Source organism: Armigeres subalbatus, chromosome 2 (genome assembly GCF_024139115.2).
Source record: "Armigeres subalbatus isolate Guangzhou_Male chromosome 2, GZ_Asu_2, whole genome shotgun sequence".
NCBI lineage: Eukaryota > Metazoa > Arthropoda > Insecta > Diptera > Culicidae > Armigeres > Armigeres subalbatus.
Genome location: NC_085140.1, coordinates 401,689,930 through 401,710,524, shown reverse-complemented (window position 1 = coordinate 401,710,524; position 20,595 = coordinate 401,689,930). Strand labels below are relative to the sequence as shown.

Here is a 20,595-nt window from a genome sequence, read left to right as displayed (position 1 = left end):
GCATGCGTGCACGAAAATCAGTCAATATTTGGATCGTTTATGTTAAATGTGTGAATGATAGGGTTGTTCACAAAATACGCACACGCTTAAAATCAATAACACAGAGATGTGTTTGCTTCACACAAAACGGACCTAATGCAGAACAACACCTATATATGAGCGACAGTTACACAGGCACAAAAATGCCTAGTACGGTCGTGATAACGGTCCTTTTTAACATGTAAACGTTTGTACAGATTCCTTGCTTCATGAGGAACCAAATACTGTTGAAAATATTGAAATCCAAGCTTCAATAAAACCACCAGAGTTATTTTTGTGGCTGTGTAACTGTCGCTCATCTAGGTGTTGTTCTGCATTAGGTCCGTTTTGTGTGAAGCAAACATATCTCTGTGTTATTGATTTTAAGCGTGCTGACTTTAACGTATATAAGAAGAGAAAAAAATCATATTTTATTTAACAGGATTAAGGTGATTATACAATCAAGCCATGTGGTGAATTTCAAATTCACCACACGGTTTTCTACTCTTATTATCAAAAGTTCAAATCTAGCGTAATAATTGTCGTACAATGCTGAAATTAAAGTCGATTGTTCAGCATGAGTAAGCAAACGATCTACGGATGTTTCATCAACATGGGCGTTGTTGTTCTCTCAATTCGTGCTCTTGAAAAATCACTAGGAAAAGCACGTGGTTTCCAAGATGGCCGATTTGTGGCTTTGTTGTATAACCACCTTAATCAATCTTTCTTCTTGCATTGATTAGTGAAATAATTAATCATTTCAACGCGCAATATTACATGAAGTATATAGAAAGGGAATGTATTCCTGATATTTTAAATAGGTACTCTTTTTTAAAGAAATTTCTTCAAGTGGGCTAATCCTAGTAATGAATTCAATCGTATGGAGAACTGTTCCGTTTTTCATCTTACTGAACATATATTCATCTCATACCGAAACAAAGAAAAACGGCACCAATTTCGTCGCTTCTTTCTGCTAACAAGCGTGCTCACTGCTAAAAAAATCACAAAAATAAGAAACAAATCGAATTCCTTTTCATTGCTTCGTTTTTCGTGGGATGCATATCGAAGTCCAGGAGTAGTAACCCTAATTTTAAATTATTTTTTTAAACTAAAAGTATTTTACAAAAATGTTGTTGTTCCATTACCCGTTATCCATGAATTATAATTCTTGTAATGATGGTCATTCTGTGTTACAAACTATTTCATGGGTAAATAAATTTTAATTAATGGATTTTATTAAAATCCCTTTTTAAAATAAACTCTAATGTCACTACACTAAAGAGAAAAGAAACAAATTTTGAAAATTGCATTGGGGGTTTGTACTTCGTGAATCCTTGTTTCTTGTTGAAAATGCTTACATAATCCTTTACAGATACTCATATGTCATTCATAATAAACTATAGGCGGTTAAACTTATTTCATGAAAATCATTGTTTTTTTTTTGAGTGACAAAATTGGGTCGAAAACGTAATAAAATCGGGGAGTGACAAAATCGGCTCAACACTGTACATGTTTTATTTATTTTTCCCATCAAATTTTGAATTCCCTCCTCGAATAATAAAATAAAGCCACAGCAAATTGAGGGGGCGGTGACTGAAGAAGAATATAATATTTGTTCCGGTCATATTATCAATTCAGTGCAAATCCGAATTATAGCCGTTAACGAAGTTGGATTTTCTCACAATTCATACGTTAAACCTAACTTCGGAAGTGGTGCGCTGTTTTCATTTGGTGATGTTCTTTACAGTGCACCACTTCAGAAATTAGGTTTAACGTATGGATTATGAGAAAAATCTAATTTCGATAGCGGCTATAATTCGGTTTTCTATTGAATTTATAATATATTTTTTGAAGAAACCCGTCAGCTGATATCCAAGTTTGCCTATCAACAACAGCAACGATATTTACCAGATGATACGCGTAGCCAACATGGGGCGAGGCTGCCAGCCATGTCATATAATATATACAAAATATAATATACATAATAAATACAAATCAAATCTTTCATCTTTCGAAGCTATTTTGATAAATCTGTTGCTGTTAATATTAGAAAAAAAAATCCAAATTTGAATAATTTTTATAGCATTTTTATTGTTATCAACATATTGTTCTTTCGGACTTCCAATACAATAACACATCGTTTCGCATATCATACGACATAAACATTCATCTAAAAACACTACCGTCTAAAAATAATCCCCACATATCGCATGCCGGTGATTGTATTCTATACAGAATAATTTTATAAGAAACACCTTTTGCCGTCGTTTTTGCATAAATCTTATTCCTAAAGGCTTCCATACTTTTAATTTCTATTTACAGATGACAATAACGATCACCGATTGTAATGCTAACGTTGACATTATGACGTGTCACAGTACAGTGTGAAATCTTGTTAATAACTAAAAGAGCATCGTAAAAATGTCTTGCCCCAGTTAGAAGAAAAGCAATTTTGTATGTACAATATGCTACAAGATAACGTCCATGAATTATGTCACGCTTTCCGGGGTATTGTTTCCAGAATGATACATGCAGAAACGTACAAAGGAAGATGAGCGGAAGTGGAAATGATTTTTTTTTTGCATAACTTAAATCATGGATTATCCCTTATGCATGGTATTTTTACAGAATTGCATTGCATGGAAGTTTCCATCGCAAGGAAACTGAACCAGAAGCACTTCTGATAGAGTGTAGAATGATCCCTTCTAAAAAAATAAAGGGATTTTTGTTTTTCATTGTTTTTGTTGGACTTGTGAGTTCAATGAAAAAGCATGTAAAGAAGTCTACCAGGGCAAATGTAAAACTGTAAGGCCTCCTTGCTGTTCTTGCTACTTATATTTTGTAATGTTTAAAATAAGGCATATTTTAATCTCTGGGCACTTCCTTGTCGTGAATGGCCTTGCGCTTGCAGGCCATGGGGTATGCTATCTAAAATCACTGAGCTATAGTTTTTCCGAATTTTGCAATATTTTCAATCGCACATTTTGGTGAAATCTTTAAATTACAACTATATGGCATTTTTCACTTCACAAAACGTTAAAGCTAGTAACAATAGATAATACAAACCGTCAGGGTGTGGACAAGTTTAATTCTTTTTTTTTTCTTTTGAACGGATGCTGCAGTCGATAATGCGACCGTACTTTTTACGATCGATCAAAAAACAAGAGATTTCTATTTACAATATAAGCTTCTCAAAATTGAGAAGTGACGAAATTTTGCTATATTTTATTAACTTGCTCATTTTATTTGTCTTGAATTGATTTGAATGCATTATGGCAACTCGATTATCTTTCACTTTCACTACTATTCCAACAATGTTTTTCGACCAAGATGCTTAATATTTATTGCTACACGTCGAAAACTTAAGTTTAAATTTTATATCTAAAGAAGACGCGAAAACTAAAACAGTATTTTATAATAAATAAAAACACTCAATTCTCGTACTACAACATTCGAATTCCTTTCAAAATCGTCGGACGTTCACCACGCGCTCGCTCTACATCTCGTCATTTAAACTATCTTAATCGAACAGTCTGTCTCCAGCTTGACGAGGGTCTTCTTCACCCGTAGAGCTGTCAATCGGACGGCCGGATTCGGGTGCCAGCATTCCTGCATCATCTTGGACAATACTACGAGTATTTCTTCGTCTTGCCATCGCTGTGGAATGGGTGGACGGACACCCTTCCCGCACACCACTGCGTACATATCTTCGAAGCTGGGATCAGATGGAACCACATCTTGGTACGGCAGAGCGTAGTCCTCGCAAGTTGTGTTCTTTGTTCCGCGGATGGTGCTGATGCAGCGACGGGACATTTCCCAGAAGACCAAACCCAGCGAGTACATGTCGGCTTGCTTGAAGCTCTCGAAGACTGTGGTGTCCAAGGTTTCGTTCAGCGCTTCTGGTGCCATGTAGCGACGCGTTCCCACGCGAGTATTCTTGGCAATTTCGATTTCATCTGATTCGCTGGAATATTTAACCGCGAGGCCAAAATCAGCAATCGCACATTGTCCATTGCGTTTGACGAGAATATTTTTACTCTTTATGTCCCGATGAGCGATGGCTGGTTTTCCCGGTGTGCCAAAAATTTCTGTATGGAGATGAGCCAGTCCGGACGCAAGAGATAGGGCTAAAGTCTTAAGCATATGTGGATTGAGCACACGTTTCTGAAGGTAGTCGTACAAGCTTCCCAACTCATGGTAGTCAGTGATGAGCAACATCTGCGTCCACGAGCCAGTTCCCTTGATGTCGGCCGCAATAAATCCAAGAATGTTCTCGTGTCTCATCAGCACAGTCTGGTAGATTTCCGTCTCCCGGAACCAGGATGCTTCCTCGGTGGTGTGGAAGATCTTAACGGCAACCCTTTCGTCACGCCATTTGGCTAGCCAGACCTCACCGTATCGTCCCTTTCCGACGGAGTGTACCATTTGGATTTGCTTTGCGATGGTCCGCTGAACCAGAAGAGGTAGCCCCGATCCGGATCCACTGCTTTGTTCAACCAAATCGGCCAACGGCGACAGGTTGGGATTGCAGGAGGAATCAATCAGGCAGTGAGGTTTCCTCTTCTCGCGCTTTTTGTAAAACACGTAGATGGCGATAACGATCGCTATAAAACCCGCCAGACAAACCACGGCGACTGCAAACAGTGCAAGGGTGTGATAGATGTTGTCTCCGGTCACGTTGGACATCGGGGGCGGGGTGGTTGTTTTCGGCACGTACTCGGGCAGGAGATCTTTGTTGCAGAAGTCTTCTGTGTCGCAGCAGACGATCGATTTGCCGTGGATTTGCGGAGATTGGACACCGACTTTGCACTGTGGGGTTGGGAGAGAAAAAAAATGTTATTAGCATTAAGGTTAATAAAGTAATTGCGTTTTGTAATTCTAAGGATTTTCCTTAAACATAAATATCTGTGTAAATTTGAACAACATCTTCGAACAAATTGAGGAAATTCTAAAAAAAAACCTTTAAATCTACTTAAATTGTGATTGATTTCAAATTTTTGAACGAGAATGAGCCGTTTTGCCAAAATTCATTCAGCCGGAAAACCATTTGATCAAAGACAACAAGGCCGAACATTGTGTGGCCGAATATGTCATTCGAATAAAATTTACATACGACCGTAATTTAGCCCAAAAAGCCGTTTGACTGAAATGGTCGATTGGTGAATGGCTCCACATTCGTTTCCACTCCGAAAACATCCTAGATCGGACCGAGAATCGAATTCGCAGCGACTACTATATTTTCCAACAATTCTGTATAAGAACCTGTATAAAAACTGGGCATATGCGAAATTGTTAGATTCTTATACAAAAAATGTTAGCTCACAAACAAATTTTGTAGGGCAAGCTTGCGAATTGTAAGATCTCGTATAATATTTGTATACAAATCTAGCATTTTTGCATATGCCCAGTTCTTATACAGGATTTGGTAGGTTCTTATACAGAATTGTTAGAAAATCTATCAATCACCGGCTGGGTGTCCGGATTGACAATTCTACGCCTTTGCTCGCAAGACTTCTCGTACCTCACCACCATTTTTGGCCATATGACCAGTTCAGAAATGACATTTTCCGCGCGTTGATTCGTTCGGCTAAGTGGCCTTTTCTGTCAAATGATCATTTAGGGCAAACGGCATTTTCGGCCAACAGACTTTTAACCCGGATAACATTCTCGGCTAAACCATTTTCGCCTTTATAACGGTTTCGGCTGAACGTGAGGATCGTAGTGTGCTGCGGTTGAGACCGCATGTCAAGTTTTTACGCCGCATTGTTTCCTAAATTTTTCGATTTCTACGAATTTCGGCTTGATAGTGTGCGATTAATTGTATTCCGTGGCGGGTCATACATTTTCCGGATTTGGTGCCGCTCTGGATGGAAAGATTCCGTCTAAAGTAGATTCAAAATGTGCAAAAACGCGCCGTCGTATGTTTGGAGTTATAGTTTGTGACGGAATTTCAAGTTAATATATTCGTCGTGAAGTACCAGGCTCCGGATATGCAGTAATTTGGTGAGATTGTTTCGATTTGTTTGTACCCTAATTTCATTTTTAATACTAGATACGCGCCGGATTGATAAATCCGGAGGATTGTTCATGCTTCCATTATCCAAGTGATTATCATCAAATGAAATACCAGGCAGCCTGAAATGGGTCACTCAAGCTGCAGTAGAGTTAGCACTTTCTAACATCCGGACTAAATCTGACTGTAAAACAGTTAACTTTTTTCCATAGCAGCACTGCCAGTCAATGGGGGTTAGAATAGACATACACAACACATACACAATAACGGTTTCGGCTGAACGTTCAATTTAACCGAATGGAACGTTCAATTGGCCCAAACGAGCATACGGCCAAAAATGTCGTTCGACCGAAATGGTTGTTTGGGAGAAAGGGCGATTTCACCGAAAGGGGCACAATTTTTGGCCATATAACAGTTCAGCGAATGACATTTCCAGCAAAACGGCCCTTTCTGCCAAACAAGCATTTCGACCAAATGTTCTATTCGCCAAACAGGCATTTCGGCCAAATAACCTATTCGCCAAAGATGAGTATTTAGTATTTTTGGCATCTACACATTTCACCTGTCATAAGACGAGTTTAAACAATCCCATTGAATTCCACCACTTAATTGTATCCTGACAGATACGTATTTCGACCTCAACAGTAAGGCCGTCTTCAGTGTCTTGTACTTGACTCGAAGCTGACTGGAAGCTCGGATAAATTTCATGCGGAAAATCAGATGAATTTTACGAGAAAATCCAGGAAAAATGTTAATAGAACTGCAAGAAATAAAATCTTTTTGAACTTCAGTGGAACTTTCTATTTTCTATCGAAAAGCAAAATAATTTCTGAACTTAAAATTTGTCGTTAAAATTGCAAATATTTTCCCGGAAATGTCATTACACCCAATTAACAGCGGCTGAAAAACTCACCTGCAATAGTCCCCCATTCTGCTCCGGCGGCATACATCCGTGGCTCCATTCCGGTACGGTTAGGCCCGTTTCCTCATCGGTTACTTCCTGCACTGTGGCAAAGCACGATCCACCGGGCCGAGTCTCGCAGGTTCCGTTCTGTAAATTTCCCGGGCAGTGGCCTTCGCAGTAACATTGTAGGGGGCGTGCTAAAAAGGCAGATAAGAAAAAAAATGGAATGCAATTAATTTTGTGTTGTTTGGTCTAATGAGGTGACGAAAATATTCAGATATACGGTACAAAGTCGTGTTGGTGCAACAATTTAGCGTAATTTTCGTTGCGAAATGCGAGATAAATTTATAGCCCTCTTTATCGCGTGATTAACGACGGACTCGAAAGGTGATAATAATTCAGTCAGTGTCTGACCATAAACAATTTACAGTGCAAACAAGTTATTATATTTAGCTGAGACACCAACATGAAACAGCGGAGAGCGTTACCAAAAACACAAAGATGCGTTACATTTGCTTGAAGAGCAAAACTTGAGAGATTTCCGTTTCCATGGAAGGGCGAAAGAGAGAGTGGGAGATAGAGAGAGGGAAAAACAGGCGAAAGAGAGAAAACAGAAGAGCGCATACTCTGCTTTGTTGTTTATTTTGACAACAAAGATTGAACGAATATCGCATCGCAGAATTTTATTTCATCACTGGACTCTGCTCTCATGGTATACGAAGGCGGTATTCGCCTAACTCAAGCTGATCCTTCCTTTATGGGAAGCTAAGAAACAAATAGAATTACATTCAAAACAATGTTTGATTGAAACTAATTAATAATAAGGAGTACACCGAAATCATATCACCATTATATATCATGGGCGCGAATCACATAAAAAGATTCAACTGGTTTCATTACAGCAAAAGTATATCAATCAACAAGAATATTTCATAATCAACAACATAGGTACAACATAAAGGTAATTTATTTATATTCTATTGGACCCAATAAACTTACAATGATCCAAAGTTGAGAACTATCATTACTGGCACATAAAATTCAAAAGTGAACAATACAAGTTATTTTTTCTTGATAACATGATGAAATGCTGGAGTTAGGACGCAGAATTTTATTTTCTGAAGAGAAAACAATTTACAACCCAAGTAACCATGGAGCTATATATGCTTGCAAATAATACAGCCATTAAAGTTGACTTAAAGTGGAAAAAGGCCCTTTTACGACCGAAATAATGCTTCATTACTTTCACATGTTGAAATAAAGCTTAAGTAATGCATCGCTGCATTCGTGATGCTGAACTACTGTATCGTTGCTTGACAGTTGATGAATAAATGCATCTTTAAATCGCTAATACTGTTCTAATGCAAATAGCATTTATTATGCTGATCTGTGATTGATTACATGCAATAATTAATGCTTGGTGGTTACTTGGGAATATTCTGAAAACTCATATGTGAATATGTACATTATGTGAAAGATATTGATTTGAAAAATGTATTGGAGGTAACCACTTTCCCTTCGATGGGACTCGAACCCACGACCCTCATTTATCCATTTCGGAAACATGTGCTGTGCATATTGTAGTGGATAAGATTGCAATAACTCCTCATTCCAATCTTATCCACGACACATATGTGCAGCCAAGTTTATATTTCAGTGTTTAATAAAAGCATTAGCCATTGGTAGAAGATTATTTTAATATTTGAGTGGATTGCTAGACAACAGTTGAAATGGATTATAAACATCCCTAGCAGCACACATATTCCATATAGGTTACTGCAACTCATATGTGACCAGATTTAGTCGCAATCAAGTTACTGTAACAAGATTTGTCTGATTTGTGTTGCTCGGGATGCACATTGTTGACATTTTCTGTAATATTGGGAACGACCTTTGATCGTTTTTTTTCTCTCTTCAGTATCGACAATAATCTATCGAACCGAATCGACCATACGGTTAGAAGTTACGCTCGCTGATGATGATGGACGACCTCCCGAATTCAAACGTTCGCTATCAGCAGTCATAAATCACTTCGTAGGACCGGGTGTTCCGATCCAACGCGCAGAACAATTTTCAAAATGCGCCGAATAAGAATCGCGTGGTTCAACATTCAACGGATTTGTCATCGCGTCGCGACTAACAAAGTCGAATTGGCGGCGGCATTGTGACAATTTGGGCGTTGTAATTTTAAGGATTAAGGTATTTATTCGCACTCTTTATGCGGGGCAGCTTTCAACGAATGGGAACTCCCAATAAAGTTGAAGTATTTATGACGAAAGCTAATTAAGAGGTTGAAACTGGACCCGGGTGCTCTGCTGCTGCGCAACGAAACGGCGATTGAATACACTCGGCGAGCTGAGGCGTAGAAGTGTGGAATTGAAAGCTGGTCAATAATAAATGCTTTAATTGTGTTGATCGGTTATTTTGCAGATCTGGCGTAGTGAACTCAAAAATTCACAGTTCAAGGAAGAACGCCTCACGCCGCAGGGAACGGGGTCCGAAAGCGGTTCATAAATAATTCATAAAAGCGTACAAACGATATCCGTTGTTTTTTCTCCTTTTTCGATTGAACAAGCGCGGATGCAGATTTCTGCCGAAACGAAAATATTGGAAACACGTTTATGGTGGTGGAAGACAAATTCAAAACCGGCAGCAGAATTCCACATGTACGATGGGAAAAAATGACGTTATGATGAACCGTATGCTGATAGTGCTGGATGATGCCGTTGTTGGTGGGCGTATTGCTAATGAGCAAGACATCAATACGCCTTTCCCATATTACTTCTAAACTTCTTTTCATATTTTCATGAAAAACAATTGATGTGTTAACATTTACTACTATGTAATAGCTTTTTCATATGCACACAGCTTAACAGGTTTATTTTTATTTTTCGAAAAAAAACTTAAGTTTGCAAAAACGGTTCAATACTTTAAAAAAAGGGTTTAAATATGAGGGTTTATATAATGAGGATACTATAATATACTTCTATAGAAGTTTCAAAACAGGATTGGCATTTAAGCATAAAATAATGATTTACTGCATTTTTATTATAATTATTTCATGAATTTAAAAATAGTGAAAGCAATGTGAAAAGATTAGATGATGGTTTCCTGAAGTCTGAATATATGTTGGTCATTTGTTGCGTGTTTATTACCAAACATCTTTTCAAAATATAATGATAATGTGTGTCCATTGGGCATCTTTTACTATCACTATCTTATTTGATATGATATGATAAAATTGATATGATGAAATAAATTAAATCTATTTTCATTCGAGGTTGTGCCTTGTTATACAAATAATCAGCTTTAGTAGAATAGAATCAACTTCGAGAGTTGGACCGTTTTATTCACGCTACTTTTAGTTTCAAAACGCAATAAGGGGTTGTTAAGAATAAAATCAGAACTTTTCGGTTTGAACAAGTTTTGATGCAGTTTGTCTCAAGCTTGTCATATTCAACATACGTGTATGAAATACACCTATCTGAAACGCCCTCACATGTACTTGTAATTTATATTTAGGTACGTAAACGTTGTAACTGTCTGTGGTCTGCCATTCATTTCCATTCAGTTCGATGTTCGATCAACGGCCGTGGTTTCGTGCTGATGCGTCGTTCGTTCGCAAGCCATAGAGCGTTGAGAGGAAGCACGCAGTCTCATTTCCAACAGTAATCATACCAAACTCGTGCTTTCGCAGGGAGGGGGTAAAAGTATAAATATTATTATTTGTTTACATAGGTTTTTTTTACTCACATTTCCTCACATCGTGCAGAATGAATGTGGCTGCTCCGCGTATAGAACAGAATGAAAGACACTTATCTGGATGTTTACGTTTGCGTAAGCGATTGAATTTCAAACCTTTAGTTGATAAGCCCGATTGGTTGAGTTCGTATGCCAACAAGCAGCTACCAATTTTTAGCAGCAGGTTGATCAACTGTGGGATCTTCCCGGTTCAGCCCATAAACCTTCGGTTGGGTGGACTTATCAATCGGAATCACTCCACACCCAAAGTGGTTGGTAATCGTTTCCACGAATTGTGGATGATGATCACACATTTCGAGTGCACCATCTCGACCGCAGCACCTAACGCTGATAACGATTTCCGTTATCGTCACTCGACTGAACACTCCCTCTCAAGGTGTTGCGATACGGGACATTGATAACGAACCCACAACACAGTCAATCCAACAACGCATGATAAAAAAAATGAGGTTACTAAAACAGCAGCACGTACGAATTTCTTAGCTTTGTAGGCTGAATGGTACGCATTTAATTGGCGCAAAATTAATCAAGAACATTAACGAAACCTCGAAGATGATGGAGTATAAATAACGCAGCTTTTGCCTCCGTAAGCCTCCCTGTCCACAATTGGTGTGATTGATTGCTATCGCTATCGCTCTTTACGGCGATTGCGCATAGCATTCGTACCATTATCGACGGGTGTGTGGCGTTGGTTCAGGCTCAGGCTCAGCCAAGTGATTGAATCGACGCCAATTTTGACAGTTTTTGGCACCGCCAGTCTTGCCAGTCTTGTTTATAAACGCGAGCACTGCTGATCGGTAACTGCATGTATGATTGATCACCTCGTTTTCAAAGTTAAATACAAGCATATAATATTTGGATTCCGAAAATTCTTATTCATCCTCCTGTCATCCGTTTATAAGTATGTGTAAGCGATGAGTGTAAGTAAGCGATTGAAAACTCAGTTATTTTGATACATTAGAATACATTCTTTGGATCTACAATAAATTTTTACTATTTTGAATAATTTCCTAGAATATTGAAGTGAATTGTATCGTCATGGAATACCAAAGGCATTTCTGGAGATGAAAGATTTTGAAACGTTGAATGTATATGGAACGAGAGGTAGAACATGTAAACAACACAAATCAATCTGAATTTTCAAAGACGTTACACGTTCAATGGTTCCCAGTGAGCAATTCGATTCAAAGCAAGCGCCATACTAGTAGACAACGGACCAACATGCGACATCCGTTGGCTCTGCCGAACAGCTTTTTTATTCCGAAAAGTTTTGCGACTTAGGTGGGGATCGAACCCACTCCGCAGCATAATGCAATTGAATTGCTGTCGACACTAACCACCCGGCCACGAAGCCCACCATTTGAAATTCTGGAAAATTTTGTAAAAAATTCCAAGGAAATATCAAAAAATCTCGCATGGATATTTGACAGAAGAAATTCCGAGGTATGTATATTCAACCGTTATAATTCCGTGAGTTTCCCGAAAAAAGAATCCAAGATTTCGTAATTGAAATTCAAAGAGTTTCGTAGGAATTGCCGAGTAAATCCCGAAGAAATTTTGTACAACTTTGCCGAGGAAGTTTTGAAGAATTCGTCGAGGAAATTCTGAGGAATTTCCCGAGAAAATCCCAAAGAGTTGGCCGAATAAATTATGAAGAAATTTGCAGAGGAAATTTCGAAGAAGTTGGTATGTTATTACGGAGAATTTTCCGAGGAAATCACGAAGATCACGAGGAAATTCTGAAAAAAATTCTAAAATAAATTCCCAAGAATTTCCCGAGGGAATAATTTCTAGATGAAATTTCAAAGAATCGTCGAGGAAATTTCGAATAGTTCTCCGAGGAAATTTCAAAGAATTAGTCGAAAAAATCTCGAAGTATTTGCAAAAGAAATTTGTGAAGAGGATGAAGAATTTTTCTTGAGAATTGCCAAGAAATTAGGATCAGTGAACGATCAGATTCTGATCAGACCAGTCGCTTTTGTTCACTCGAAGTTCTGCTTACGGTTTTGTGTTTGATCGAATATAGAAATTTTCGATCGAAATGACGAGTGAAGTTACATTGACGAATACGCTGGCTTTTGTGTTTCCCGTAGATGCTCAACCAACGGTGACCGATCAGCACTGGAGACTGCCAACAAAATCTCGGACGAGAAGTCCGTTTTCATTCGTTTCAAGTCCGATGAGGCAATGAAATACGTGATCGCGAACAACGAGAAATCTCTTCCTTTTCGCTATACAAACGGAAAGAAAGCGATGGTATGTATGTCGGTGGCGGGAATCACTAGATACATGCGTGTGTTCGATTTGTCACCCGAAATATCGGATGCCGATTTGGTGTCAGTACCAGTGGTGTAGCGACGGGGGTGGTTTTGGGCATAAACCCCCCCCCAAAGACTAAATTTTTATTAGAAATTTTTTTTTTCGAAAAAAAAAAATGTTCAGAAAACCCCCCCCAGACCCATTTTCTGGCTACGCCACTGGTCAGTACCTGGGACGGGACTTGCAAAGAGGAAAAAATGTAACTTCATCTGCAACCAGCAAGCGCTGTCACGAATTGTCAGATGCAACCAGCACCTTTTTGTGTGAAAGTATTGGTATCTCTCGAAAAGTATTCCGAATGATTTTATTTTACGAGTACTTTTTCACTTTGAAAAGTATTCTACAATAGCCGGACAGATTATTATTGAACAGTTATAAATACATGTTGTATTTCCGATAGGAAAATCTTTATAAAAAAAAGTTTACAAATTCGTAAATTGCAAACACGTTTATTGTTCTCAGAAGATTCTATCCGGGATTTAGGTGAAACACTCAAGGAAACAGTTGAGAATTGATGATCAACTGTGATGAAAAGAAGAACAAGTGTCAAAACAAGGAAAAAGAAAGCCGTCTTTGCAGGTCTCGTCTTAGGTCAGTACTATCAGCATATGGAAGGATTAAACGTGCCGTGCGGGAACGGTTCCCTGCTGAGTTTCAGCTTAATATGTTTACCGGAGTTCGTGGTTTCTATATGGAAATCGATAATGTGATTCCTGACATCCTGTATTTCCGTAACAGAAAAGGCCGATTATACTATGATGGGATAAAATTGAAATGTTTTGCTTGTCAGTCGGATCAACATTTGAGAAAATGTTGTCCGATTTTGCGGGAACGAAAACAAGAAAAGAAGCAGCAATCAACATGTTCTACGGTCGCACTTGAAGTTGAGATCCTCGAAGAACTAGGAGAGTCAGAAGCAATGGAGAAAATAGTACAAAACAACAGCGACAAAACGGAGAAGAAGAGCAAGAAGAAAACAGATGCCAAGCGACAAAGGTCACACGATCTAGAATCGGACTCTGCTGTAAACCCGACACAAAAGAAACCCAACAACACGGCATCTAGCGAGAGTGGAGATAGCATGATCACGGTACCAGATATTTCTCGCTTAACTTTTCAAAAGGACCTAAGTAACATTTTTTTCATGAATTAATTTGAATAGCGCAATGAACAGAACAACATGAAAGCTATTGATTGCAGTATTCAAATTAATTCATGAAAAAAATGTTACTTAGGTCCTTTTGGAAAGTTAAGCGAGATTTCACCCAGGAAGCATAGGTACAGAATTGCAACTTATGACTGGCTGAGCGACGAAAACGAACGGAGGTTAATAATTGAAGAAGATAAACAAAGAATAGCGGCTGCCGTCGGTATACCGATAGAAAAAATGGATTTCTATTTTGATTAGTTTTTTGCATTGTAATTTATTAGCTCTAAGGTGTGAAATTCGATGTAATTTATAATGTTAAACAAAAAAAAGCATTCGGCTCCGCAAAGTGTTTTTATACACGACTGAGCCTTACAAATAAACAAATTGGTAAAAAAAGAAATTAGGAAGAATTTTTCGAGGAAATTCCGAAGAATTCGCCAAGGGACTCCCGAAGAATTTGTCGAGGAAATATCGGAGAATTTGTTAATTCTAAAGAATTCACCGAGAAAATTGGGTAAAAAATCTCGAGGGAATTGTGTAGAATATTCTGAAAAAAATGCCGGATAAGGATTTGCGAAGAATTTGACCAAGAAATTAAGAAGAGGAAGTTTCGAAGAATTGCCCGAGGAAATTCTAATAATTTTACCGAGTATTAATAGAAGGAATTCCAAGGGAATTATTGTCAAGGAAATTACAATGATTTAACCGAGGAACTTCTGAAGAATTTCTCGAGAAATTTCCTAAGAGAAATTCCAGAATACCTAATTGTCGGAGAAATTCGAGAGAATTTCTTGTGGAAATCTCGAAGAATTTGCCAAAGAAATTTCGAAGAATGTTTTGAGGAAACTTCGAAGGAACTGGAAAGAGTGAATCCCGAAGACTTTCTATAGGAAATTTGAAAGAATTTCCCGAGAGTTTTGCAAAGAATTTGACGAAGAAATTCCGAGGAAGTTTCGAGGAATATCCGGAGGAAATTCCAATAATTTTACCGAGCATTACTAGAAGAAATTCCAAAGAATTTGTCCAGGATTTTTTTAAGAATGCTCCGATAAATTTCTTGAAAAAAATCTGAGTTCCGAAATTTTTGACAGTTAGTGTATGGGACTGACGTTTTGCGCTGATTTTCAATAAAAGCGGTTGCTCAACCCAAAACATGTCTTAAAATGATTCTAACACAAAAATATAATTTTTATTTACATTTTTACTTATTTTTTACTATCAACAGAATTAAAACAAGATTGATGTATTCGTGACTGATGCAGAATCGTTTGCATCCATAAACAAAGTAGGGCTTTAGAACCCAATTGTCGAAAAAATACTCGAAGAATTTCTCGAGGGAATCCCGAAGAACTTTCCAAAGAAGTTTCAAAGAATTTTTCGACGAAATTTCGAAGGAATGGAATTGAAAATTTCGAAGGAATTGGCGAGGAAATTCCAAAGATTTTTCCGAGGAAATTTTGAAGAATATTCTGAGATAATTGCCAAAAATTTGCCGAAGAACAATTTGAATAATCAACTGAGTAAACTCAAAATAATTTGTCGAAAAAACCCTGAAGAATTTACCGAGGAAACTTCGAAGGGGGAACTTTCTAAGAATAATCCTTGGGAATTGCTAAGAATTTGCCGAGGAAGTCAACAAGACTTTCCCTCGGAAATATCAAAGAATTTACGGAAGAATTTTCGTAGCTTTTGCCAAGGAAATTTTGTAGAATTTGCCGCAGAAATTAAGTACAGGGTAGCGATTTATTCAAATAAATATTCAAAATAAATATTTCGTAATTTTTCCAGGATTTTTTTCGGGTTTTCCAAAAAAGTTCTAGGAATATAAAAATACGTTGAAGATACATAGCATTTAGAAGCAGCTTGCACAGTTTTAAACTATAACTGGTGCAGATGGTTTTGTTCATTTGCATAAGTTTAAATTATTGAAGTGGGTACCATTATAATAGCCAATTTACATTCACATTATTACCGAAAAACTTCATGATCCTGAATCAGTGATCTCCAAAACGCGGCCCGTGGGTCGAACGTGAAGACAAGGATGAAGGATATCAGACAAGGCACTACTTTATCGTGCCTTTTGGTCAAGGATTCAATTTTTTTAAAATTCTTTTCTTTATTTGGTAGGCACTCTGTGTTTCTTAACCGCTACTGTGCCGAGATCTACTGTGGTATTCTGCTGTACAGAATCCACACAGAAGCTATTTTTAGATTTCCATTATTCATTATGGTTGTCGTTGCCAGTCCATCTCGTCGTGAGTCCGTTTCCCGCGATGCAATGGCCAATAGAGAAAACGATAAAGAAGAACACGAAGCCAAGAATTTTTATTCATCGAGTGGGACCTCGGTTGAAGTTCGGATGTGAGTCGCAGGAATAAATATGCCATACGTCCGTGTATTCGATCTGAGGTTACAGACGAACGCTTAACACAAGGTGCTCGGATTGTTTGGAAAAGTTGATCGCGTTGTCCGAGAAGTAGCCGGTCTGGAAGAAAGAATTTTCTACGACGGACTTAAAAAGGATACATATTTTCTTTATCAAACAGAAGGCCAACGGAGGAATTCTTGTTCTCAGCAAGCGGAAGAAAGCAGTAAAAGCGGGCTTGGTAGTCATATGGCTACTGCTTCTGCCTCATACGCAGGAGGTCGTGGGTTCAATCCCAGGTCCGTTCCATTCTCCTACTTTGTATCTTTCTCTATATTTCTCATGTTCTAGCAATCGCTAGAACTGGAAATGGATTCCATATCGTTTCCATTACTATTCCTATACCTTCAAGTTGAGTATTCTAACAGTAATCTGCTAGAATTGGAAATGAAATATAGAGCTCGTTTCCTACATCCAATTAGAAATTCCATCAGTTGCTTTCTCCTATCTATCACATTGGCAGCTCGTTAACCAAGACGGACCTCTGCCTCTCGAACCTAACCCAAAAATTCCAACAAATTCCGCATGAACTCGTGGCAAGTGCAGAGGTATATTCGGCTTGCAGTGGGCGAGTGATTACATCATCATTTCCTTCCCCTTCCCTACATTGACTTGCATTCTGACGTGGCAGGCGCCAGTATGACCTAACAAATGAGATCACCAGTACTTGTACATTGAAGATGTGTGCTAGTCCCAAGCAAACATCTGTTGGTTCCCTGTGCAAGAACAGCTGATCTGGTCATAATGGAGTAGCAACTACGAGCAGTCAATCAAGCTCAAGCTCAGCAAGCGGAAGAAAGCTGTAAAGCAAGAGTAGTGCACTGGTCCTGTAGCAAATAAGTAAATAAGCACTTCATATGCTGGCGTATCGTTGGAACGTTGGACGAAAACTTTATCGTTGTTCCATAAGGACCTGTCCACGTGATATATGGACAGCCCCTAATTGTTTTTTCTAAGTTCGGTTATAGAAATGAGTGAATGGAAGGCCCCATCTCGCTCTAAGTACGACAAAACATAAATAGCAAGGTGAGTTGAATTGTCCCTAAACCTCATCAGCCTTCTCGTTAACACTTATCATCCATCTCCTCCTCATCTTCCCACACTTAGCCAAATGAAGCCTACACCATTCGGATTTCAACACGGATCGTTTACCCTACGAAACCAAACATCCTGAGTTTGTCCGCCAGTAAACTTGACTGCCGGCCGGCTTAAATAAATGTGTCGTCACTCAAGTCAGACAGCGCTCAGCCATCCATCAATCTCCCACCGTGCAGTGAACATCCGACGGATGGCGAGCCCAAACCCAAGACACTGCACGCATGACATTTATCTGTTTCCCGGCGTGCACTATCATGTGGCAAAATTCAATCCAAAAGTCCGCACCATAACACTCAATATATTTTACGATTTATCAAAGACGCGACGAAGGAACAAACTCCTCCTCACCGTGTATTTCTGGACAAAGCTCACAAAGTCGGAGCCCACAACAAGCCGAATAAAAATAGAAATCCTGTTTCCGCCGAAAATTTTGCAATCATTTTAAAACGGACGCCGTTGTGCCGGACTTTTGAAGTGTTTTCTCGGTAACCCGAGCGCGGCGCGGTTCGTTTTTGTGGAGTAGAGACAACCCATCAAAGACGCGACGACGGTTTCATTCATTAAAACTCGATCGTAAACCCCCTGGAGGGTTCGCGATCGCGTTGCTGGTCCGTTCTTCCTGGTGTCCGCTGCAACCTTTGCGAATATTATGGGTATAAAGAGACACCCAAGCGATTAATATCGGATTATGTTCGGTTAAACGAATCGATGACATTTTTTGTGGAGGTCTACTCAAGCGGTTCGCAGGGTTGCCGTTATCAATGAAACGTGTTCTTGTGGAGCCCGAATTTGCGTGAATGTGGCACATTTTAAACACTTTTCCCGCAAGGACGTCTGCTCGAAAAAAAAAACAAAGGAATTAAGAACTGTTACATAGGGCTATGACAAGTAGGTATTCCACACATGAATCCAATTCCCAAAAACAGACTACAATTTTATTTAATATTGTCTGCTCATACTCCACCAAATAGTCCAGCAAATAGTCGAGAATCCATCGAGTTAACACTGAATTATTCGACAATCTGATTGTTATTGAAACAAGCGTCGAAGCACGATCATAGCCTACTGCTGATGTTTTTGTGACATCTTGACGCTGAAAGCGCTTTTCTGCATCGAGAGACTTGGGGCGTGCATGTTATGTCTGATCGCGCGCACCAGGGGCCGAAAATCAATTAAGCGATTTTACATATTGATCGCCCCTCATTCGCCGATTCGATTGGCTATTTCATTAATAATATTACAATAAATTACTACAAGATTATAAGCCAAAAATGATAAAGTTTCTACTTTCGACGTTTATTGTTTTGCGGTAGCTATTCGTTCGCGTTGATGAGAGTGAACTGTCAGAGTACCGGCGGTAAGCCGAGTTTATGTTTGCTGTTTTTGGCGAAGACTTGAATGGGAATAAATGGCGTGCGATCGAGATGAAGCCATGCTCTCGTTGGGATCGCCTTATACGGAGCATAACATAAATTAAATGCTTTATATGGAAAAATGTAAATTGGTTAAGGTCGCCTAGATGGGTGAAGATGCTGAAGATATCCTGAGTGCACTTCAGGTCTAGCAAAAAGTAGGTCTGTCTAATGCAAAATAAAAGCGAAGCCTGCCACAATTTCTTTCTATTGGAAGACAGTCGAAGGGCACACCTTTAAGGCTAATAATAGATCTCTAAGTAACGGCGATTTCTCCTGCATGAAATCAGGGCGTACGAACGATGCGTAGACTGTAGATTAATTGCATCGTAAACCAGATTAAATCACACATAGCAAATCGACCGTGTAGTCAATACTTGTTTACGAAACTGCGTAGATACCGAACTACAATCCGGTTGCAACATAGCTTTGTGCACGAGAGTTCAGATATCACATCACAAATTAATAATTATTTCTCTCTCGTGTCCGGGAATCGTTCCGCCCATTCCCCGCTCGTCCATTGAACGCTCAAATCATATTCCTCGCGCCTATGCTCGCCCTGACCGTCCGCGCGCCTCACATCGGTCTTATCAAGATTCTCGAGAAACGTGTATTCGTATGCCTCGAATGCTGTCAACTATTTTTTGTGTCTTCTTCCACCATAGCAGCGCTTTCCATGGAAGTGGCAGCGTCAGCGTAATCACTCCGCTTTACGTAGAAGTCGAAGATTAATAACATCGCGCATTGAAACGTACAATTATAAACATATGTGGAATCGCGTCCGTTTTTCTCCATTCTAAAATTTCAGCGTTGTTCAACTGTGTTTGTCTCATCATCACTATCCACTTGATCACTGCTGCTATGGAGAGCAATGCAATCCATGATGTTTCACCAATACTGAACGGCAGGCATAGTGACACAGAGCAAAGCATTGGGAAAAGAAAAATCTGGTTTACCTTCTGGTGCAGTGCGTAGAGTAGAACGACGTAGCATCATCTCAAACTGGACCACGTTCAACACAACGAAAGTAGCGACTAAAACGCAACGCTCGAGAAACGATCGACGGAAGGAAAAGATCGTACTTGATCTCCGAGGCGCAAATGCGCAGGGTATGTTTCCTTGTGACGTCGTTGTTTGTTGATCACTGCTCAGCTGCTCCACTCATTCATGACAACGACACCACAACGCACTGAACGATCGCACCAATACAAGCCTGCGACTCTTTGAGACTAGAGATTTTATTGAATAGCATAGTATGCTGCACAGTCTGTCCAACAGTTGCATTATCAATAGTTTACGCAGTGTACTCTAGTACTGAGTGCAAACATTAATCAGATATTAATAGCTGTTTAATTTTATACGCACATGTTCCTCTTTATACTATGGCTACGATGGCAGCAAAACGATGCAAGAAACCAATACCAATCAATGGCCCACTATACACCGTAACATACGTTATACCGTATAGCGGATCAACGGGGGGTGAAGCAAAAC

At 39.1% G+C, this 20,595-nt stretch overlaps 1 protein-coding gene across 5 annotated transcripts in view; it reads right to left on the bottom strand.

Annotated features, from left to right (window-relative positions):
* Nucleotides 1-2,089: 2,089 nt before the first annotated feature.
* LOC134213296 (bone morphogenetic protein receptor type-1B) overlaps nucleotides 2,090-20,595 on the bottom strand; it is a 601,077-nt gene continuing 582,571 nt past the window's right edge. For 4 of the 5 annotated variants that reach the window (XM_062692236.1, XM_062692235.1, XM_062692234.1 and 1 more), the window contains 2 exons: nucleotides 6,945-7,132; nucleotides 2,090-4,827 (listed from right to left, as the gene is read on the bottom strand). In XM_062692236.1, the coding sequence (XP_062548220.1) occupies nucleotides 3,529-4,827; nucleotides 6,945-7,132 (1,487 nt within the window). In that variant the 3' untranslated portion in view covers nucleotides 2,090-3,528. Of the gene's footprint in view, nucleotides 4,828-6,944; nucleotides 7,133-20,057; nucleotides 20,488-20,595 lie in introns of those variants that run through there. The other variant, XM_062692237.1, reaches the window with a different exon arrangement.